This window comes from Alosa pseudoharengus, unplaced genomic scaffold, assembly GCF_046254945.1.
Source record: "Alosa pseudoharengus isolate Yale_2024_CS ecotype anadromous, Long Island Sound unplaced genomic scaffold, YU_APseudo_1.1 YU_APseudo_1.1_scf_16, whole genome shotgun sequence".
NCBI classification, from domain to species: Eukaryota; Metazoa; Chordata; class Actinopteri; order Clupeiformes; family Clupeidae; genus Alosa; species Alosa pseudoharengus.
This window is the reverse complement of record NW_027468630.1, coordinates 20,682,744-20,707,002: the sequence shown is the minus strand read 5'-3', so window position 1 is coordinate 20,707,002 and position 24,259 is coordinate 20,682,744. Positions and strand designations below refer to the sequence as shown.

Below are 24,259 nucleotides of genomic sequence, written 5' to 3'. Positions count from 1 at the left end.
CTTTCATTTTTCACCCTGAGAAAAGCTTTCGTGTGACATTTTGACTTGGTTGTGTTTGGCGAGGCTGGTAAGCCACAGTCTGCTGTGCAGCAGATAAGTGTGGGAGATTAGAGGAGAGGGGGATAGAGAGGTGATGAAAGACGAGTGAAACTGGGCCAGTGAGGAGGTTCCCCCGAGGCTGCTCTGCCTCCTCTAAAGCATGCGCGTACACACACACACACACACACACACACACACACACCTCATGTTGAGGAAAGCGGGTGCCTCTAATTACACTGTGTGCATGCATGTGTGTGTGTTGTCATGAGTGATCTCTGACCAATGAATCCTGCTGGTCTGCTTCCAGCTGGCCAAACTTAGAGAAGACACACACACACACACACACACACACACACACATGCCTAAGAACATGACCTTAAACAGATAGATGCATATGTTGAAATGTGTTCTAAGAATGTGTAGAGGGAGAGAATTCTGACTGTTTTGACAGGGGGGGGGGTGTTTTCATTGATCTGAGGAACAGAAAGTGTTCTACGACTGAAGTGCAGAGACTTTAGAGTGTTCTACGACTGAAAGCCAGAGACTTCTGAGTGTTCTACGACTAAAGGGCAAAGACTTTCAAGTGTTCTCTAACTAACAATGCGAAAGTTCTCAGTGTTCTACAAGAGAGAGTTCTGACTGCTGAGATGGAGAAGGGCGAGAGTTCTGAGTGTGCTGAGAGAGGGAGAGTAGTAGGTATTGTTTGGCGGTGCTAAAGAGCAGACAGACACAGACATACGCAGAGGTCTTGACCACGTTGACCATTTCTGCCCATTGAGTCTCCTGCTGCTTGTAGCTGTTCTCCAGCACTGTGATGTTGTTGTAGTTGGCCAGGTACTCCTTATACGCCATCTCGATATCCCACGACAGGCTCAGGAAAGAGTCACCTAAAAAAAAACACAAACACACACACACACACACACACACACACACACACACACACACACACACACACACACACACACACACCAGAGCAAATAGATGAGCAGTCTTTTCAAATCCAAAAGCAAACACTGAACAGTAGGTAAATCGATGATTGGTGACGGATTCACTCAACAGAGGTGTCACAATAGATAGATAGATAGATAGATAGATAGATACTTTATTGATCCCCAAGGGGAAATTCAAGGGTCTCAATAGCATACAGACATCACACACAACATGCACTTACAGCAAAAATGGTAAACATAAGTATAAGTATAAACATATAACTAAACTCCACTGTACAATAAAGACAGTAGAAGATAAGAAAGATAAGAAAACTAACAAAACTAAATACTAAATACACTATATAAATTAAATTAAGAAAGTCCAATGTGCTTGAGGGTGATCAAGCATAAGACGCTTGTAGTGACAGGGCCGGGACTGGTAAGGTGCTAAAGGGAGTGAGTGTCATGGTGAAGGTGCAAAAAGTAGTCCAACCATAGTCCTTTAGTTATGTGTGCATGGCAAGGTGCTCAAGAGAGTGAGTGTCATGGTGAAGGTGCAAAAAGTAGTCCAACATTAGTCCAACAGTGCAAGAGTAAGGTCTAGAGACCAGCATAAATAATATGGACAAATAGGAGAGTAAAGTATAATGTAGACAAGGTAAAATAAAAAACTATTTCAGTGCAAGAACAGGTTGAGGTAATAGGGTTATAGCCATTCATTCATTCAGTATTGTAGCAGAAGCCTGACCGCAGCCATTGATCATGTGTGCTAATATAGCATGAAAAACAGTGTAGCAGTAAAACAGTAGTGAAAACATTAGGCTGTGAAGATTAGGCTGTGTACATTGGTAAAACAGTAGTAAAACAGTAGTAAAGCAGTAGTGGGCAGTCAGTACTCAAACATGGAGAGGGTGGAGAGGCAGACAGACTAAGCAGAGAAGTCTATCTCTCCTCTTCCCTTTAGTGAGGCATTGAACAGTTCAATGGCCCTAGGAACAAATGACTTCCTCAGCCTTTCAGTTGTGCATGGCAGTGAGCGAAGTCTCCAGCTGATCAAGCTCTTTTGCTTTTTGATAGTGCTGTAGAGTGGATGACATTCATTGTCCAAGATGTTGATCCGTTTGTTTAGGGTCCTTTTGTCAGATATTGAAGTGATGCACTCCAGTTCAGCTCCCACTACAGAGCCAGCCTTCCTTACCAGCCTGTCAAGTCGCTCAGCATCCTTCTTCTTTGTGCTTCCTCCCCAGCATACCACTGCATAGAAGAGGTCAGGTAATCTGTAATCCAGGTTACCAGGTGAGCGTCCACACCCATCTGCAAGAGCTTGTCTCCCAGTCTGAGGGGTTGGATGGTGTTAAAAGCACTTGAGAAATCAAAGACCATGATTCTCACAGCACAACACAGCACAATACCCAAACTTATTAGCAGAGTTGGTAAACCACAGCAGGAAGACTTCCTAGAAAACTTAAATAAACATGCCCTACAAATAATGCTTAAGAACTGACAAACTGTCTGGACACACACACACACGCGCGCGCACACGCACGCACACACACACGCACATCATGCTGACATGACAATGCAAACTTGCATTCCAGAAATGACGAGTCTCGTGCGCCAAGGACAACTCAGTTTTCAGGCATGACAATGCAACTATACCAGTTTATGTAGAGAACAGTGTGGCATCTTTATCAACTCAACCAGTGTGATCTTAAAGAATGTGTGTGAAAAACTTGATTGCTTACTGGAACATGTTAGGAGTGTCCGCAGTGCCAAATGTTCCTATTCGTCACACTCCATTGAGCATATGGGGAGATAAGCCTGTCCTGCAGTTCACACCAAAATAAAAATACAATGTAACCTAAATAGTGGCTCACATCAGGACAGTCCAGGGCTGGTTTGGATTAGACTGGTCTAAGTTATCTGATCTGGACTGGGTTTGTTTGTACGTGTCTGACTAATGACCTCCTACAGGAAAAGGCCACACCCTGCTGGAAGTCACAGTGGAAGGGTTTTGATCATCTCATCAAAGGCCACCGCACAACAAACCAACGGTCGGATGTCTGATAACGTCTGGCCAGTCGATGAGTATCTGTAGCTCCCACCGGTGCAGTGTATGCCCAACACCGCCCGACCCCCATTGACTAGTTCATGGACGATTCAACATGTTGAATTGGGGATGGAGCCATCGGAAAAAAACATTCCAAATGGCTGTTGCCTATTGTTTATTGTCTATTGTCTAATGTCTATTGTTGCTAAGAAGCACAGTGTCAAATTACAAGATATTACCGTAAGGGGATAGCCTACAATCCTGGTAACTAGCGTTCTGCTTCTGGAAGTGGAAACCCGAGATGCCAGAAAGTGAACTTGTGCGGAGGATTCTTAACAATTGCAATCCTTCATTAGCTAGTAGTCTGAGGGGATCAGTACACTCAGTGGAACAGGTAGTGAAGGTGGGTTCCATGGTGGAACGCGACTGGGGCTCAAAAAAGGACTACTGGTCTAAAGTGCAGGCACCTGAGAAAGCTCAGCCTCAAGCGTCCCAACAGTCCTCATCTAATCGCCGAGCCACAAAGTCATTGGCTGATATTAACATTATTCAGCCTGAGGTTCCAGTTCCTGAAACATGCCCCTTGCAGGCAGTCAGCTGGTAGCTGTATGGACTGAAGTGGCAAGAGAGAACGAGAACCTACAGCCCTGTAGCCAGCAGAATTTCATATTAGATCCACAATGCGCTGGGAAAAACCAAGCTTTTGTATGACTGGCATGGCACGCACTGGATTTTGGATACTTATGTGATGAAAAAAGTGACTTAGCTTTTCCAGTGATTCTTGGGTTAGATTTTCTCGCCAAGACAGCAACCCAAATAAAGATGGGAGATATGACGTATGGGGTCAAACAAAAACATGGTGTCACCTACTTTCCCTTCTTGAAGCAGGCCATTGACTTTGTATATGGCAGTAGAAGGTCCTTGCCCTCTCCTGGAACCTGGTTTAGAGTTCCCTGACGGTGTGCTCAGATTAACTAGGGAAGACCACTGTTTTCACTCATTCAATTGAGACCACCGGTGAGGTGCCAATTAGATGCAAGACTTATCACACCTCTCCCTTTAAAAAGCAGATGATTAAAGAGTAGTTTAACTCTATGCTGGCTGAGGGAATCATCAAACCCTCTTCATCTCCATGGGCTTCTCCTGTGGTGTTGGTCAAGACACCTGATGGCACCTATCGGTTTTGTGTTGACTACAGGCCGGTCAATAGTAAAACTTTGCTGGTTGCTTATCCCATGCCGATAACTACATGGTGCCTCAATCTTCAGCAGCCTTGACTTAAGGTCAGGTTATTGGCAGGTGGCAATGGATGAAAAGAGTAAAGCGAAAACCACTGTGGCCAAACCTTTTGGCTCTTTCAACTTCAAAGTAATGCCTTTTGGGCTTAAAAACTCTAGCGCCACCTTCCAGCGTTTGATGGAAAAGGTGTTGGGGGAGCTTGTTGGAAACATATGCTTTGTGTACGTAGATTATATAATTATCTACTCTTCTGATACCGCCCAAAACCTTAAAGATATTGTACATTTACATTAATGTTTTCGAAGTTGCACACAGCCAATCTGTCACTCAATCTCAAGAAATGTCACTTTTTCAAACAACAGTTGAAGTTTCTTGGGCACATTGTGACTGGTGAAGGCGTGGGAGTTGATCCCGACAAAACCAGTGTCTAGATCAGCTCAAGAAAGCCCTTCAAACGGCACCAGTGCTGGCACAGCCCGATCTGTTGTTGCCATTTCAGGTCCAGACTGATGCTAGAACTGTTGGGTTGGGAGCTGTCCTGATACAGCAAACTGAAAAAGGAGAAAAGGTGATTGGATATGCTTCAAGAGCATTGAGAGGTGCAGAGCTAAATTACTCCGTATCTGAGAAGGAGTGTCTGACGGTGGGGCCGTTGAAAAATGGCGGCACTTCCTAGAGGAAGTTCAGTTTGATCTGTTCACTGACCATGCTGCTCTTATGTGGACTTTTAACCGCCCGAAGACTTCCTCCAGACTGACACGGTGGACTTTACGTCTACAGCAATTTACTTGTTCAATATAGGAAAGGCTGTGTCAGCTGTGTCCCGGATGCTTTGTCCCGTTTTTTGCTCGTCTGTAACACCTGAAACCGCCGTCTTAGCTTTGGCATGCCACACCAGCTTTAATCCCGCTTTACCATCATCTCTGGAAGAAATCGGGCGTGCCCAGAGGGGTGATGAAGTCCAAAAGTTGATGGCTGAGATGGATCCACATGATGACCGATCTGACCGGATTGGCTTTGAAGTGCTGCAAGATGTCCTTTACAGACGTGTTCCAACCAAAAATGATGGCATGAAATACCAGCTGGTGTTGCCCAAGAGTTTGGTGGTGTCATTTTTGCAGTACAGCCATGATAATCCATTGGGGGCCCATTTGGGTAGACGGAAGACACTGTTGAGGTTGCTTGAAGTTACCTGGTGGCCTACTATCCGGCATGATGTGTGGCAATATGTCAAGTGCTGTACAATATGCCAGAAGTATAAACCAGACAATAAAAAGCCTGCTGGTTTGATCCAGCAGACTATGGTAGAAAGCGCAGGGGAAATGTTAGGGGTGGATCTAATGGGCCCATTCCTTCACAGTAAGGCTGGTCACATGTTCTTCTTTGTGGTTGTTGATTATTACACAAAATGGATGGAGCTTTTTCCCTTGCGGGACAGCAGAACTCCCAGGCTTTGCAAGATATTCAAGTCAGCTCTTGCAACGTCTTTGTAAGACCTGGGGTGTCACTCAGGTAACTGACCACGAGTTACCATTCCCAGACCAATTTGACGGAAAGAGTGACCACACTGGAGAGACAAGCTCAACTAAGCCAAGAAGTTAAGACACAGAATGGGAGTGGCTAGGCAAAGACAAGCCAAGCATTACCCTACCCATAACACTACTGGTTACACAAATGTGTGTCTGTATATAATAAGGGATTGTTCTGTAAAATGTACAGTTTGTGATGTTTGTTGTGCAATTGTTTCATATAAGAAATTCATATAAGAAATACAATACGTGGTAAATCAGCCATTTCTGTGTTCATTTGATTGTGCATGAAACGTGGGTGCCATAATTAGCTATCTATATAGACAACGTCCCTCCAAGGAGATTATTCTATTGAAAAGACCCCTTTTTGAGTATAGCTCAGCTTTTATTTTATGGAAAATAAGGGTTGATTTGTTATAGTATGGTGTGGTGTGTTGTGGTGTAGCATGGTGTGGTGTGGTAGAGTGTAGCATGGTATGGCATGGTGTGGTGTAGTATGGTGTGGTGTGGTGTGGTCTGTGTGAGGTCACTCACAGAGGAATTGGAGGAAGCCTGCGTCGCTGGGCTGCATCTGCGTCTGGTCCAGCAGACTGAGCAGACGGGCGGACACGTCCATCACCTCGTCTATGTGCTGGAACATTCCATCCAGGTTGGGCAGCGGAGGCTGTGGGCAGGGAACAAACAAACAACAACAAACAAAAAAGACTTTGTCATTCAAAAACCGGATGTGAAGGATCACACAGTCATTGGAGGTGTGTAAAAGTGTGTGTGCACTTTTAGATCTCTGGTTACTTTTTAGCTGGCTATACATGATGGTAACAGTGCACAGGTGTTTTTCTCTGTGTGTGTGTGTGTGTGTGTGTGTGTGTGTGTGTGTGTGTGTGTGTGTATTTAGTAGCATGTGTAGCCTATCTAGGGCATGATCTTCCTGATAATGTGTGTCTGAGTGCACTGAGTGTGTAAAGAGAGAGAGAGAGAGAGAGAGAGAGAGAGAGAGAGAGAGAGTATGAACCTGTATTTTCTGCAGGTTGTTCCTGATGGTGACTGTGCAGAGCTGCAGGTGCTTCAGGTAGGTTCTCTCTGTGTGGATGAGTTCCTCCATGGCCATGACCTGCCTCTGGGCTGCCCGCTCCCACACCGCCGCCTGCTCCGACGCTAACCGCTCCTTTTCCTCCGCAGACATCTATGTGCACACACACACACACACACGTGTCACGTACACATGCACACACACACACACACAAGCACATACACACACACAACCATGCACACAACCATGCACACACACACACACGCACGCACACACACACACACGCACGCACGCACGCGCACACACACATACACATGCACACACACTCATGTCAATGGCTGTTCTGTCTCAACTGAAAACATGCAATCAAGAGGATAAAAGGAATAAATTGGTGGACTAATATTTAAAGAAGCCCTATGCAACAATTGTAGCAAAAATGACCTTAAAGCCTGTGGTGCAGGGTTTTTTTTTTGTCTTTTCTGGCAATTTTCTAGTTGGTAATAAACATTTAAACAATTATCCATTGTATTTGATGTTGTAAAGTATCACAAAAAAGAAATATAATAAGGAAAAGTAGGTGATATTTTAGCGGTTAGCAACAGGTTTGCGATGATTCTTATTTCTCCCACAATGCATTCCATGACGTCACATGAGGTACTCGTTTTGGGACGACATAGGAAAGGCCGCCTTGATACCATTGAGAGAGACGAGGATTAGTGAGAGTAGCAGCTAGTGAGAGAGTAACAGTGTCAGATATATAAGTAAATATAAAGATAGAGATAGCCTAGATAGATAGATATATAGAGGTAGATAGATATATAGATAGATAGTGAGAGAGAGATAGCATAGATAGATAGTAGTGAGAGATAGCATAGCATAGCATAGCATAACATAACATAGATAGCTGATGGAGAGAGGGAGAGAGTAGATATATAAATAAATAGATAAAATGGTTTACTACTGTGTTTGTGCCGGGTGCAAGAACTCCAGCAAAACTGGACTTTTGCTTCCCCAAGGACAAAGGGATCTTCCGAAGCTAGGTGCAATTTGTCAAGGTTAGGTGGGCAGATTTTTCAGCTAGCTCCGTCACCGCCTTCTCGAGAATATGCAGCGCACATTTCAAGGAGGAGGATTACCACTCAGGGGATGCCAAGATGGTCTCACTTGGTTTAAAGAGTGAGAGGATGGCGAAGTTAATTCCTACCGCTTTGCCGTCTGTGCATGCAAACCTCTCTGCCTGCCCTGTCCCGAGGTCCAGAGACACCGTCTGCCGCAAGCGAGATATTGCCACGGTAATGTTCAAAAGCTGCGCGTTAGCTAGCTCTGTGTGTATTTTGCATACCGTGTTCCCTTTGACACAGCCTCCACTACAATCATGATCAGTCTGACATTAGAGGATATTTCGTCATTCACGAATATGAGCCAAAACAAAATTGCCCTGAAGTAAATGTCCATATAGTCATGAAAGCATCATGGATAGCGTTGGGATCAGTGGTGGTGATCATCAAGCAGCTTTCACAACTAAACAGTGTGTTTGCGTTTTGTGTTAGATTGCTACGGTTCTCTTTCACATATATTTGGCCATGACCGTGTCACCAGGGCTGTAGTGGAGGCTAACGCAAGTAAACACAGTTTACCCACCTCTGACATTTCAGAAACAGAGTTTATCCACTTCTCACTTCAGAGTTTAGCTACCTCCCAATACAGTAAATGCACTACCTCATAGAGTTTATGCACCACATGCACTCTAGACATGTATTACCACTAGTATTGATGTAAACATTTAACAGTAACCTTTAACATCATCAAATATGTTCTGAATGTCTTTCATGTATTTTTTAATACATCGAGTAGAGCATATCAGGGTCCACTGTACTGTAATCTTTTTTCTCTTGTGTACCCTCTTCGCTGACCTTTTTTATATTTGTTTTCACAAGATGTTGACAGACACCTCACAGCAGGAGACCATGGACAGTGTGATACTGGGGATCAGCCCTTGCCCACCTCCACTTCTGATGCTGGGACACAGGTGTACCAGGCTGGCTTTAGTCTGTTGGTTTGTGATGTCATCATATTTGACAGTGTTATACTGTATTGGTCATGTGTGTTTCATTCAAGATTCTTTTTTTACATATCTAGGTCTGTGTATCTTTCTTTCTGTCCCTTTCATCTCATTTGGTGGTGGTTTCCTGCATGCTGCATGTTTTGTTTTGTCTTGGTGTGCTGTTGCTTTGTTTTATACTTTGTACAAAATCATTACTTTTTCTCGTCTTTGTAAGTGGTAATAATTGTCGCTGTACCCCATTCAAGGGGTGCTGCATGTCTGCTCCTCTGTCTGTGTGCTTGGATTTTCTTTTTTGTTGTTATTTGCATGAAATTTCTTGCATGTAATTCAAAATAATTTACCAATCATTTTACCTGTGCTTTGTCAACCTCTGTGTGCGGTGTTGTCTGGGCTCACTGTGTGTCTGCTTGATGTGCTTTTGCATGTATCACTGCATGTATGCATGCATGAAATATCATGGGTTTGTGTGTGAGAAAGAGAACCATCAGCTGACCCTCAGGTAAGACCACACTATTGCAGGCCAAAGAAACAAGGTGCAAACGTTTCGTGTCTAGCCCTTCATCAGTGTTCCTTGTATGTGTACCCCCCACCCCACCCCCATCCCCAACACACACACAAAAAACACACACACTTACATCATCACTGTCATCCCCTCACATACATACAGCACACTGCTTGCTACAGTAAGCCTCCTCTACATACTTGCAGTGTTGTGCGTGAACGAGTTCAAAAGAACGCGTTCATTGAACACGCTCATTTTTTTCGTGAACGTTGAACTGAACGCAACACATTTTTTAATAAAGAACTTGAACGTGAATTAGTTCACATTATGTGTCATGAACGGCAGATATCACTGTAAATGAACGTTGGAATTTGTTTTCCATTGAAAACTGAGTGACATCTGTTTTCTCTTTTGAAACGCAACGAGAGAAAGTTCCTCCCTCCTGTATTCTCGCTGGTGCCGCTTAAATCATGTATCACCAGACAGAAATGGTTTTGACATTGTGTGCGCAATGCATTGCGGGCAACGTAGTGTCCGGCTGAGAATAGTTGAATAGCATACTGGCTTCCGCACAACGTTACCCGTGATGAATTGCAGCAGAGCGGGGTAGGCATAGCAACGCCGCGTAGCAGGCAACGACGAGAGCGCGGAGGGCTGGAGGAGCGAGAGAGAAAAAAATGGCTAGTGGAAGTGATGGCACGGAGACTGGTCTACCTTGTCTGTACTGCTGCAAGTTTCATCACCTGGTAAGAAACCCACAATTGCAGTGTCATGAGCAAATGTCTACAATGAGCAGCTTCAAAGAACGTATAGTGATTTCTAGCTCGTAGTGTGAAAAAAAGTATTTATTTGAATATCTCACGAAAAAAGTAAAATTAACTGAACTTTGAACTAGTTCAGAATTAAAATTGTGAACTTTGAACGTGAACTGTTCACTTTGAGCATGTATGAACTGAACTTGAACTAGTTCAGAAAAGCTGTGAACTGGCACAACACTGCATACTTGCTGCACACTGCCCCCCCCCCCTCCCTACATACACAGCACATTGTCTTCAGGATCTTCTCCAACACACATCCTCTACATACTTACAGCACACTGCCCCCACCTACCCACACACACACACACAGTCACTGCTCCACTCCCCTCCCGCCCACACACACATCTTCACTGTCATCACTCACATACATCATACATACAGTACTCTGCTTGCAATAGTAAGTCCCTTCACCATACTTGCAGTACACTGCCCCCCCCTCTCCCCTACATACACAGCACATTATTTCATCAGGAAGCTTCTCCAACACACATCCTCAACATACTTTCAGCACACTGAGAGTTGTTCTGATGGTTCTACAACACTTTTTGGCTCGTTTGGTGGGTGCTTCGTCTCCCCCTAGTGCTTCTCCGCGGAAAAAACGAATATGCAACTTTCTGGTCGCGGTCCGAACAAATCCGGATGTGACTCAGCGGAAGTATCCAATCGCGCCTCGAAAATGTGGTCAGATTGTAGTTTCTAAGAAGACTGCAAAACGGACTCCGACTTGGCTTTGTTGCTGTTGAAATTGTAAGTAGCCTACCCTTGGGTGAACTTCATTTTTGTAATGTGGTTTGATAGTCTTTTGAACAATGTGTTTGCTCGACCGTTTTATTGTGAGCCTGTATGTGTTTAGCTTGGTTTCTTGATGGCTAGCTCGCTAGCTAGTGGGGGTTTAGCGTAGCAGTCACTTGCTACCGAAGCTGCAGGGGGAGCTATGTCATGAAAAATGCGAGCCCAAATCAGGCGAAAACCCAGAAACAGTGAAGGAATAACCAGACCTGCATAGGGCTTCTTTAAAACCACATTATCCAGGCTTTTGTTGCTTTTTTACGTGGTAAAAATCAATTATCAATTGTGATAGAAATGCTGTAACTTTAGGCTTAGGCCTACTCATTAAAATCATCAGAGAGCCCACTACCTGTATATTGTAACCCACAATTTGTCAAGATAGGCTACACAGTGGCCATTTTGGTGCCCTAACTGGTGAAATACAGTATTAACCTAAATATGTCATCATATGGTCAACTATAAAGATGTAGGCTAATCTGCCTGTTCCCAGGGATGGGTAGTATTTCTGAAACATGTAATATGTATTTGTATTTCAAATACAAAATAGTATTTTGTCATTTGTATTTTATTGGGTTGAAGGAAATGTTGTATCAAAATACTTTATTGGTGTGTATTTTTGTATTTTAGAAATACTGCAAAATACTATATGTGAAACACACTAAAAAAAGTAGATACTACACACAGGTGTAATGAATAATTGGTAATTAGGCAACAATGGTTTATTTTTATCGCAATCAGCTAATGTGAGAACAGCTGTGTTCAAAGACACTAACAGCTTTTCAGTGACGGCTATTGTTGAAGCATCAGCTCTGGTCTGAAGCACTGGTGTGAAGTCGTACGCAAGTAAAGATGAGCAAGTTTACCTGTGCAAGTTCACATAAGGACACCGACAAGCCTAGCTCAGTCATTATGTTATACCCCATCGCCCTCCATTAGAAGGAATGAGCTGCATTGAGCATAATAAACTGCATTTAGAATTCCAAATCCATATTTTTAGATATTTTGGTAAAAGTAACTTAAAAGTAATACAATAGTAGTGTAATGCCTTACAATTCAGAGACAGTAATATTATAATGTAACAAATTACTTTGAAATGACAGTAATAAGTAATACATTACGATTTTGAAGTAACTTGCCAAACACTGCCCCTGGCACTTTAATTTCTTTACACCATGGCTTGTTAGTTCTCCCCCATTTCCAACAGCTGCCCATCTCCATTTATTTTTTAACTTTTGACACCTGCCTTCCTTTAGCAACAACGCATCCATGACAGCTAGTGGCCTTGCCAAATAGACGCACACAAATTACGCTAATATGCGAGGTTCTGGTAGGCATACTGGTTATGGTTTTGTGCTATAAATTAATAATATTTTATAGCAAAGTTTTAAGTTGACTATTTTGATTGCATAGTTATTTTTTGTCAACATACACTCACAACCTACTGTCGTTAAAAGTGAGGCCTAAAGCAAAATAGGCTACAAGGCTGTCTGTGCGTCACAAACACGACTAAACTTACTAAACAGTTCGCGATGATGACAATATTATTATTATTTTATGTTAACATGCTCAGTCAAAACCTTCCGTTGCAAATTGTGAAAAACATTGTTGTACATGTCATAACAGACGGGATAATACATTGCATACGGTTTATATTGCGTCACTTGTTAAAAACTGTAACAATAATAGTAGCCTACATGGGGTGGCATAGCAGGCTATCTGTTCAAGTCATAGGTGACACCCAAAATGAATGACCTCCCCTGACAAGAGTTCGCGATAGTAAGAAATTGTCTACATTGATGCACGGAAAGAACACAGCCTACGCTTCTTCTCCGAATTCGCACATAGAGCTCACAATATCATATCCAAAAAAGTTAAACGGATTTGCCAACCTCATCAGCTGTCTCGATTGTGTCACTATAATCCAACTTTTAGACCGTTATTAGTCCTCCATATGTGTTCTTTTTTTTTTAAGCAAACGCCCCAGGCCAATGAGACAAGCGTGTAGCTACAACATAAACAAAGCGGAACTCATGGCTGAGGTAGGCTAGGCTATCTTCTTGAGCCGTCACTGATTGAGACACATAAAGTTCTCAAGAACACTATTAGGTCTTTTAACATTTACCATCACACACTTTAATTCATCAGACCTAATATTTGTAGTTGCCTTAAAAAAAAGGAAAAGAAAAGGTGATGATCCCCCCCCTCCTATTTTTTTTTTTCTCATCGGATCTGCATCGATCTCAAATATGACATTTCTAAAATCAAATTGACGGAAATCCGTCGTACGACAGAGAACTTTAATCCTTGAGAGTTCCACTAGGGGCTGTGGTAGTGTAGTGATTAAGGAGCTGGGCTAGCATGCAGTAGCCTGAAAAGCTGTGGGTTCAATTCCTGCATTACACCGTTGTGCCCTTGAGCAAGGTACTTAACCCCGAGTTGCTCTAGGGACAGTGTCCCTTGTAATATAACTGACATATGTAAGTCGCTTTGGATAAAAGTGTCTGCTAAATCAGTAACTGTAAATGTACGGAGAAATGAAGATACCTCCTTCTCCTTCTCTTTGGTGGGTTCCTCTTCTTCACCTGTCGCCTCCTCAGAAGGAGGACTCTCCTCTGCTCCTCCCGCCCCCCTCATCTTCTCCTCCTCTTCTCTGCTTCTCTTTAAACAGGGAGGTGCCTACATACAGGGAGATACAGGAGAAAAGACAGGTAGGTTGATTGGTGTAAAGAGGAGAGGAGAGGAGAGGAGAAGAGAGGGCATGCAGTCATGATGAAGTGAATAGCTTAAATCTAACGGACTAGTATTTAAAACCAAATTATGTAGACTTTAATGGTAACAAAATGGTTGTGTTGGCAACCACTTTATATAACTTCCTCAAATAAATTGTGATGGTTTATGGTCTCGATGGTGAAAGGAGATAATCCCAGAGGCGAGGAGAGGAGAGGAGAGGAGATGGTGTGATGATGGGTGTGATGGGTGAGATGACAAGAGAAGATAAACAAAGCAGAGAAGAAAAGAGAAGAGAAGAAAAGAGGGTGTGATGGTTGTAAAGAAGACAGGAGAAGAGAAGAGGGTGTGATGGTTGTAAAGAAGAGAGGAGAAGAGAAGAGACGAGACATGAAGCAAAGAGAAGAAAAGAGAAGAGAAGGGAAGAGGGTGTGATGGTTGTAAAGAAGAGAGGAGAAGAGAAGAGAAAAGAAGAGAAGATGATGTGATGGTTGTGAAGAAGAGAGGAGAAGAAAAGAGACATGAAGCAAAGAGAAGAGAAATGAACAGAAGACAGGGAAGCAAAGAGAAGAGAAGAACTAAGTCCAGGCCTTGATCACAGCCCTAGACTCAGCACAGGCCTGGCACTGGGCTCTGAGCACTGAGCTTCCCCATACAAACAAGCCCATGAGCTTAGACCCTCCTGCACCCAACAAGCTGCTGATCCAGCAGACGCCAGTGAAACCTCACATGACTGACACATAAACAAAAACAAAAAAAACAAGATCACAAACAAGTGGTGAGTGTGAGTCAGCGAATGCGATAAGAGTAGTCATTAGGCAAGAGGTCATCCTTGGAGAGCATGGCTCATCATCACATGCATTCATCACAGAGGAACTATTCTTAGTCAGGGCTAGGTGTGTCTGCAGTGACGAGGAGGTGCCACAGTAGGATTGTCGCACGGAGAGAAAAGACATCACTTACTTAGTAATTAGGAATGATTGGAAGTAATTAGGCTCGAGAATAACAATGCAGATAATAACGCAGGTTATTTTTCCTTTGGTCTCTCTGTGGTCTGTCAGATAAACAGCTTACAAACTAAAAATCTCTACATCAGCAGGTTTCAAACACACATTCACACACACACACACACACACACAGCTGCTGCAGTACAGGGTAACCATGCCTCTCTTGGCATGCCTTAACATCATAAAGCAACAACAGAAAAGCCCAGTTTAAACACACTGTTACCTTTGGATGCTCTGTATGAGATGAAGACTGTGAGAGAGACTCGGGAAGAGAGAGAGAGAGAGAGACAGTGGGAGGGAGAGAGAGAGATAGAGAGAGAGATGCCTGCTGGGTCGTCCCGTGCTGCACTGCATGTGTTTATGGAGAGGCTGAGAATGCAGCTGCAGACAGAGCAGAAACACCAGAAACACACATAAACAAACACACACACACACACACAGTGCAGTCTTGCCAACTTTAGATGCGAGTAGCACCGCCTCATGTGGCATGGGTGTGTGTTTGTGTGAAGAGGAGGGTGTGTGTGTTTGTGTGTCTGTGTGTGTGGTGGGTGGGAGCAGGGGGGAGGGGATAAGCCCTCTTCTCTGAATAGGCTGATTGACTGCAGCAGGCGGGGGGGGGGGGGGGGAAGTAACGCCCCCTGGGCAGCGACATGATTGGCTGGTGGCAGATCAGGAGCAGGCTGAAGGGTGGGTCGCACACACAGGCAAGCAGAAGGGTGGGTCGCACACACACAAACTCCAAAGCACACACACACACACACACACACACACACACACACACACACACACACACACACACACACACACACACACACACACACACACACACACACACACACACACACACACACACACACACACACACACACACACACACACACACACACACACACAGTGAGACTATGGGGTAAAGGGAGAAAGAGAATAGGAGTGAGTAAAGAAAAAAACTGGGGACTAAATCTGCGACAGACAGTTGGGCTGAAAGAGAGAGAGAGAGAGAGAGAGAGAGAGAGAGAGAGAGAGAGAGAGAGAGAGATAGAGAGTATCTGTGTGTGTGTGTGTAGGGAGGAAGGAAGGGAAAACAAAAGAGCTGGAGTTGTGTCCCAACTCTCCCCTAAATGTGTATTGCTCATCTGAAGGCCACTGGGGTGCTAAAGCCAAAACAACCAGTCGCTTCCGCACACACACTTTCACACACACTTGCTCTCTAACACCCACACCTACACACACACACACAGGCTGGTGTCAGGAAGCTTCACATGGAGAGTGCAAGGGCCTATAACCACAAACCCTCAGCCTGAGAAGCATTGAGGGTTATTGACCCAGTAAACGGAAACAGACAAAGGCTGAGCAGTGAGAACATATTGCCTGCTGCTGAGAGCACATCTGCAGCAATGTGCTGCCTTCCACCCTGCAGCTGCCCTGCCTCCTCCCTACAGGCCAGAGATATGTGAACAATGTGCTTCTGAGAAATCAACACACCTTAAATTAAATGAGCGTATACTGAGTGAATAGTCAATCTAATCAGACCCATCAGCTGACTGAATGACAGACAAGCACAGTGAGGATGATGGCATTTGGTGCTATGTAGATCCAGACACACACAAGCCTGTTTGGTCACCACTCGCCTAACTGTTGTCACTCTGTGTAAGACTAGAGATAACATCTGAGAAGAACACTGAGTGAATGCAGCCTACTTTCTCTGCAGGCGATGGCCACATAACAGCAGACACTGATTCTGACTGAGACATATGCTTCTGACCTGACAGATCCACTCCAGATCCTGGCCATATCTGTGTCAGTCAGTGCCAGATGTGTTCCATTACCCCTCACTGTGAGCAGCAGTGAGTGAGAGGTGTCCTGCTGTAGGGCAGTTGTGTCAGTGCGTGGGCCCGAAACAAAAGGTCTGAGGGCTCTGAGGTCCTGACCCGAGCAATCAACATCACCAAAGACCAAGGAGGCGTGACAGTCACGACTGGAGAGAATGTTGTGTAACTTATGGAACAAAGGAAGAGGAAAGCAGAGTTAGGCTACTTTTGATAAGCAAAAATAATGCACGGAAATAAGGAAAGCGAAAGTAAATTAAAGTCACGCTGACATATGTCACGATCAAGCCAAAAACAAATTCATAACTTCAGTTTGAGGTTCTATGGTTACCTCCAGCTACGTCAAAGGATAACAATAAATTGCAATATTTCCGGAAAAAAACAGAACCATCCTTGCTCAGCATATCTAACCCAACAACCATTAACAATGTCTATTAACTGCTTTTAAACAATAACGGGGGGGGAGGAATAATAGGCTAGGCCCTACTGAAAATCTGAGATTTACCATGACAAGAGGACATGCTGACCTATGCATCTACGTTACAATAAGTTGCCCAGAACATGTTATCAACATCAGCTGAAAGTGAGTAATAAATATATGTTAGCGTTTGAGTCATTTTCACAGCCAAAGATAACAATAAATGGCAACATTTCCCGAAAAAAACAGAACCATCCCTGCTAACTGGTTTTAAACAATAACGGGGGGAAATATAGGCCCTACTGAAAATCTGAGATTCTGAGAGGACTGACGTGCATCTACGTTACAATAAGTTGCCCAGAGCATGTTATCAACATCAGCTGAAAGTGAGTAATAAATATATGTTAGCGTTTGAGTCATTTTCACAGCCAGACAGCTATAACGGTGATGTCATTGGCTAATTATAGTCATAGCCTAAGTTCGACTAGCCTAAATACTGCTTCTGGAACGTTATCCACTGTGGACAAATTCAGGCTAGTGCTAGCTACGCTGGTAATAACATTAGCGGCGGCAGGTGGCCGCCGCCGCCACTGACCCATTAATTTCATTGCATTTTACTATGGTTATAACTAAGATCTAAGTGACATTAGAAAAACGGTAGATTACAGAGAGCAAAACGACGCGAGACATTTTTTACACACTGCATGTTAGCTGAGGCTGGCTAACTCACGTGGACTGCTTCAATCGTGGACACTGCGTCCAGACAACTGTTGCTCCTCCTGTAAACACAACGGTGGTCTCACACGGACATCTCCTCCTCCTCCTCAATCGTCACGTCTTGATGAGGTGGAAACATTATTTTATTATCATCCTTTCCTTACTACCTATCTATAGCAAGCCAACACCGTAAGTCTACACAAGCTTGTCAGTATCAGTAGGCTAGTCGGTCAGCAGTCACTGTGCATCTAGACCGCGGTGTAGCATAAGGGTGTACGGCGCACAGCAAATAAGACTCGTTGGTTGCTGATGACAGCAGCGGGAGCATACGTTTTGTAAACTCCAGCACCTGACACACGCTGTCCTGTCCTGTAGAACCGGTTGTATCATCTGACGTTATGGCACTTATTATGCATTCCACACATTGCTAAAGGAATGGCACACCTTGCAGCATAACGTTATGCAACCGCAATCAGTAGGCCAGCCAAACAAACTATATTAATAATGCGTTCCAACAATGCTCAGCTTACAGAATGGAATGCGACCCATTAATGGCTATAAATAGTCTTTAGTCATCGTTGTGATTAATACATAGTGATAGGAATAGAAAAGCTTGTGTGTCATTGGTAATAAGCTAGCAACGGGCAAACTCACGATTGCATCATTGCCGTCTTCTCTTCAGACTGTACTCACTGACCGACCATTACATCACTTGAGGTGGTGCAGGTGGGAAAATCCTCCCATTGCTTGTGTTGGTCAGATGGTCTCAGAGTAAAGATAAACAGAGACATCTAGTGGCCAGTAGTTTAAATCGCCAGAGGAGATAGATTCTCGCTCCAATTAGCCTGCCTAGGCTACTCTCAATTCCAAGTACACAAAGAAGAAATATTTTGTCTGCTATTTTTTAAGGTATTCATTTCAACACAACAGCTCCACTAGCAGAAGCAGAACTGCCATATGATAATCTGAGACCAATCAGGACTGATTCGCTCCCATACCCCCACTGTAGGCCTAGTCCTAACAAGAGCTAACAGCAATCACATTTGAACATAAATCTTTCCATTACTATAAGATCACTTTATCTGTGTGTAATCTCAGTAGGCTAGGTTAGAGTTGGCACTGCTTTAAGCTCTAGTCACTGTGGCATTTTGCATAATAGCTTATTATTTTAAACCTCATTATATTACAGTTGTATCCTACTCACATTATGTTAGAATTCAACATTACAGGTTGGATTTGATCAGAAGTATTGGGCATCTACTTGGCTTAGCGTATTATGAAGATATGTGAACTGTAAAACCATTTAAAAGTGCCTTGCCAAAAACACTTTTTTATAAAATAAAAGCCGTAAAACACCCCTTTCCAGGTCTATCGGGTCAAACCCAGAGCCCAATTGGCCCTGCTGGCATTGTTTTCCCATACTTGTGCATCAGCAGTTGTGTGTGTGTGTGTGTGTGTGTGTGTGTGTGTGTGTGTGTGTGTGTGTGTGTGTGCGTGTGTGTGTGTGCGTGTGTGTTTCCCCACTCTGCCCCTCCTCTTAGTAACACACTCTCATCCACACTGACACTGTTTTTTTATGTGATATTGTTGATTCCTCTACACTGATGTGCCTTGGTGTGATTCAGATTCAGTGTTGAACATCTTTGCATCCATGCAAGTCGTATTCAATAGAGTGTGCTATTTTCTCTTTGGGCATACACCATGCATCTGTGAATCTCTTTTTTGTGGTCGTAGTACCACTTTTTTCATGACTCTTGAATATTGCTTGGTTCCAATTGATCATTAGAGAGTTTGATTTACTTGTCACAATGCAAAATTATGTAAAATGAATTGCACAAAACCATCTCAAATCACTAACTCATGGCCAACTGCAGAAGTCTTGTGCTAGTGATTAAACATTTCAACTTAAAATCTGTGGTGTTTGCACACTGTAGACCACATGTAACATGAGCCATGCCCATTTTAAATTGCCTGGTGTACGGATACATCGTGAAATTGACTTTTAAAATGCTTGGACTTCAATATCACCGCAGTTTACTCTTTCAGCCAGTAGGCCACCACTACCTATAAAGTCATACTAATAAAACGGTATAATGTAAAATAAGAAGAAAAGGAAAAAGGGAACAAAGAAATGAAACGTCTGAAATTTATGACGTTACCTCCAGAGTCTGATTAAAGCGTTGTGTGTCTGTGTCAGCCCCTGCCTGCCTGGTGGAATAAATCACTTTCTTTGTTGTTCCACAATAACACAACATCGCAAGCGTAAGTTAGCACTGTGAGTTACCTGTAGAAATATCTACCGTTTACAATATCATCTTAATGTTTGTCCTCCTATGTACAAAATGTGCATCTAAACCACAAATGTTTATCCCCCCTCTTGGACCTCCCTCATCCACAAGGGTGTATTGTTGAGAAACTGCTGGACATATTGTAAAATCAACATGGGTTTTTATGCCGGGGAAAGAAAATAATAATCAAAAGGACTGTGGTGTATAATCATAATAATGCGAAGCAGACACGCCAGCAGTCATGCTCGGAGACCTCTCAAACAAACATGTGGTTACAATTTCGCTCCAGATAATTTTTTCCGACCGTTAGCCCGCTCTCAGCCATCTCGCTCTATACCTAAAACAACTGTTTGTGGAGCAGAGGAGAGAGAGCGAGCACTCTGTGAGATCTCCGCAGTGTCTGCGTTCTCTTTCTGACGGCCGAGGGAGACCGGTGGAGGTGTGTGTGTGTGTGTGTGTGTGGGGGAGGAGGGGGGGGGACCTGATGGATGGCAGAGAGGCGATTGGTGTCACATCTTGGCAGAATTACGCAGGAAGTGTGGTTATATGTTCCATGCAGTACAAAAGAGTCTGAGCCTACAGCAAACAGAGGCAGTTTAAAACACATGCATGCATGCACACACACACACACACACACACACACACACACACACACACACACACACACACACACACACACACACACACACAGGAACATACACATACACAAACAAACACAGACATAGGAAAATTCACAAACAAGCATGCTTTACTTTGATAAGAATATTAACTGGATCCCAGTTTTGTATTATTGAAGTAGCCCAAGAGGCACTGTGAAGACAGCTTGGAATTCAGTTTACACCACTATCACCTCAAGCAGCTCTGGAAAATAAGAGACTGTTCATATTTATACCACTAGGGGGCAGTACAGGCCAGAATAAAAAAGTGCTGACCCTCTAGTCTGTCACTTTATCTTAATGAAACACCAAAAACCTGGTTAGACATTCTTCATTTCATCAGCCAGTGGCCGTTTATGAAGGATTATAAGGAATATGGTTACGATCGCTCCATTGAATTTCATATACTGTGACAGGCAATAGACTGGAACTTATTCTTGTCTCTGGTTGTTTCATTTCGGAGCGAGAGCATGCCAGACTCACGGAGCCAGCACGGGCCCAGCTGCATTTGAAGTTGGCCTCAAAAGCACAGGAACCTGGGTTAATGTGCTTCAGGCTGGCGTGCACACACACACACACACACACAGCCTTGCACACACTCACACACATACATACACACACGGACACACTTTCACTCACCCAACACACACACACATTCGCACACACACACACACACACAGATACACACACTCACACATATGCACACAGACACACACATAGACACACACACTTGCAAACACACACACACATGTGCACACACACACACACACATACACACATATGTGCACACACACACTCACACATGCACACACACTCACCAACAAGCACACATGCACTCACAGACACATACATATATACACACAGAAGAGTGTGTACAAAAGCTAGAGGCCTTTGTGTGTGCACCACACCCCTCTCCCCAACATAAACAGTCAATCCCGGAGTGAGAAAGTCATGTTCTGTCAGTTGTCAGTGTTAATATGGATATTTCCTCCACACACTCGCTTGCAGTGGAAGCCCAGTCGTAATGCGCGCCCACACACATAAATACTAGCACATGTGTGTGTGCCGCGCAGCCCAAGCCTAGGCCTGGGAGCTCGGCTGGGAAATGCTTTACGCATAAACAGTGAGGTCACCCCCCCCCCCACACACACACACACACACACACACACATACACACACCCTGCACACCCCCACCACGCCTGGCAAGGCCGTATCGCAGGGGCATCGGTGGGAGCACAGGGGGGTTGTGCGGCCCAGCGGCTGCCATGCTCCACAGCCTGTGCAGGAAGGCAGCGTGGCCAAGCTGGAGATGCGCTTGACGTGCGAGATACGGCGGGAATGCACACAAACACTTGGCCTGCTGCTGCTGCTGCTGTTACTGCCGCCCCAGAGGCCGCCTGCTGATCTTGATTACACATGACGGCTCATTCTCGCTTTTTTCCTCTCTCTCTCTCTCACTCTCTCACACACACACACATGCATACACATTCTCAGCCCCCCACCCTGTGTGTTTGTATGAATGGAATGAATCCAGCGCAGATTTAGTGAATGAGTGTGGAATTATGACATTAAAATGAATGATGAAAATGGAATTATTTTTTCATGGGAGAGTTTTACTACAGAAAAGAAAAACAGGCTTTGGGCAGCCAGGACCATGGCTGGTCACGTCTCTCTCACACACACACATCACACACACACACGCACACACACACATACAATACGTCACATATACAGGCAACAGCACACATCTGCAGGGTTATTGATAGTGGACTGCGGCTTTCGGATTTCTCGTCCTGGACCAACCGACCCAGGACCTCGTTAGGCCACATTTGCACAGTAGACCCTGGAGAGCTGCTAATTAAAGGCTCCGTGTCAATCACGACCAAACGCGGGGCGGGCGGGTGGCCCCGACTCTGGCTGGACCTGAGGCTGCAGCTGTGGCCGGGTTGTTCTTGTGAGCGGGGAGTCCAAATCAAATAGGGCGAAAAAGAGGACGAAAGGGAAAACCAAAACCCTGCCGTTTGGGCTTATGTAAGCCCGACTTTTATTGCAGCAGCTAATTGTTTGATCAAGGCTCAGTGTTGCTTCAGTGTCTCCCTTTTAGCACGGATATAAATGCTCTGACCAGCTGCCACGCTGCCAGCGGGCTCCACAAACATGAATTTTACTCGGCCAATACTGACCGGCCCGGACGAAAATACACCGCAGTGGACAAAACTCAGCAAAACTCAAAATGGCTTTGCACAAATGGCAAGTATAGCGCTCCACAGAACATAACTCCCAATACACAAGCCAGAATACACACATCCATACTCACAACACAAACGCACAACACAAACATAAGCACCACGATTTTCTGGTTTCATTTCTGCGCCACAAACTGATGAAGTAGGTATGGTTTCTCTCCTGAGATGGCCTGGTCCTTGTGCTTTGCGCTCATTTGGCTAAACGCACGTAAGCGGATAGGCCTCCTGCTCGTGGAACTGGACCGCAGCGGAGGGGAGAGTACGTCCAGGGCCGGCCAGCGGAGTTTCTCAGTGGGTCTCACCTCCGGCGGAGGAGTGAGTGCGAGTGGGAGAGTGTGAGCGCGGGCATTTATGAAGGAATTTGGTCATTTCTGAGTGTGGTTTCAGCTGCGTGGTTTTAAACTGGGTTTCTCGGGCACGCCTAATCAGAAGCGGCTGCGCCGGCACCCAGGGCCCCTCGAGCATGGGGTTGCGAGCATTTTAAGATGTTTTCTCTAACACACACACACACATACAGAAATGCACACATGCAACTCGCATACAACCACACATTCTCTCTACCTCTCTCTCTCTCTCTTTCTGTCACATAAACACACACATCACACATACAGTCATACAAACACACACACACACATGGCGCTTGACCTAGCAGTTGCTGACCGCGTTTGTCCCAGAAAGTGCTCTGGTGTCCAGTGCTGTGGCGGATGAGGCCCAGGATTTTCCACATCTGGACCGGAGTTCCTGAGTCCAGGTACCCAGTTCTGTAAAGCCCGGCAGCACACTCCCCATGGGACCCGTTAAAACTAGCGGGAGACGTTTAGCACAGACTGGGGAAATAAACCCATATCAAAATATAATGGGCCAGGTCGTAAAGGCATTAAATGGTACACAACTTTGCCGGAGGGGCACCTTGGCTGACCCTGCCGTGACTACGTGTAAGCCGTCGGAACGAGCTCTCACGCAGGGATTAATCACTACCTCGTGTCCGATCCTGGTCCGAAATCTGACAGCCAACGCTCCGCAGTTGGCAGCAAGAGGTGGGCCACAGCTGGGCCAGCGGTGGGCATGATCCAGTTTACAGCTGCGATCTTGGGTGGGTCTCTGCTGGGTTCGGGCATGCTCCGGTCTTAATCCGGGCGAGGTTGACTCCAGATTTGGCTCCTATCCTGTCTGAAACAGTGCCGGCGTGGATCTCACTTTCTCTGCTTTCCTCTGGTGTTATCTGCAGTCAGTGATAGACGCGTTTGAACCACCCACAGCTCCCCTCACACACACACACACACACACACCACAGCACACCACTGCTCTGATGACGGCAGCTTTGAAGCTGCCAGATTACAGGCTGTCATTGTCTGAATTTCAAAATAAACCCAGCCCTTTCCCT

General features: G+C 44.8%; 1 protein-coding gene across 2 annotated transcripts in view; it reads right to left on the bottom strand.

The window, feature by feature from the left end:
• Positions 1-17,996, bottom strand: part of arhgef37 (Rho guanine nucleotide exchange factor (GEF) 37) — a 31,042-nt gene extending 13,046 nt beyond the window's left edge. Inside the window, exons 1-6 of one of the 2 annotated variants that reach the window (XM_076287396.1) lie at positions 17,699-17,996; positions 14,948-15,105; positions 13,535-13,666; positions 6,799-6,969; positions 6,321-6,450; positions 779-926 (exon numbers count right to left, since the gene is read on the bottom strand). In XM_076287396.1, coding sequence (XP_076143511.1) covers positions 779-926; positions 6,321-6,450; positions 6,799-6,969; positions 13,535-13,624 — 539 coding nt within the window. In that variant the 5' untranslated portion in view covers positions 13,625-13,666; positions 14,948-15,105; positions 17,699-17,996. The remainder of the gene's footprint in view (positions 1-778; positions 927-6,320; positions 6,451-6,798; positions 6,970-13,534; positions 13,667-14,947; positions 15,106-17,698) is intronic. The other variant, XM_076287394.1, reaches the window with a different exon arrangement.
• Between the last annotated feature and the right edge of the window lie 6,263 nt (positions 17,997-24,259).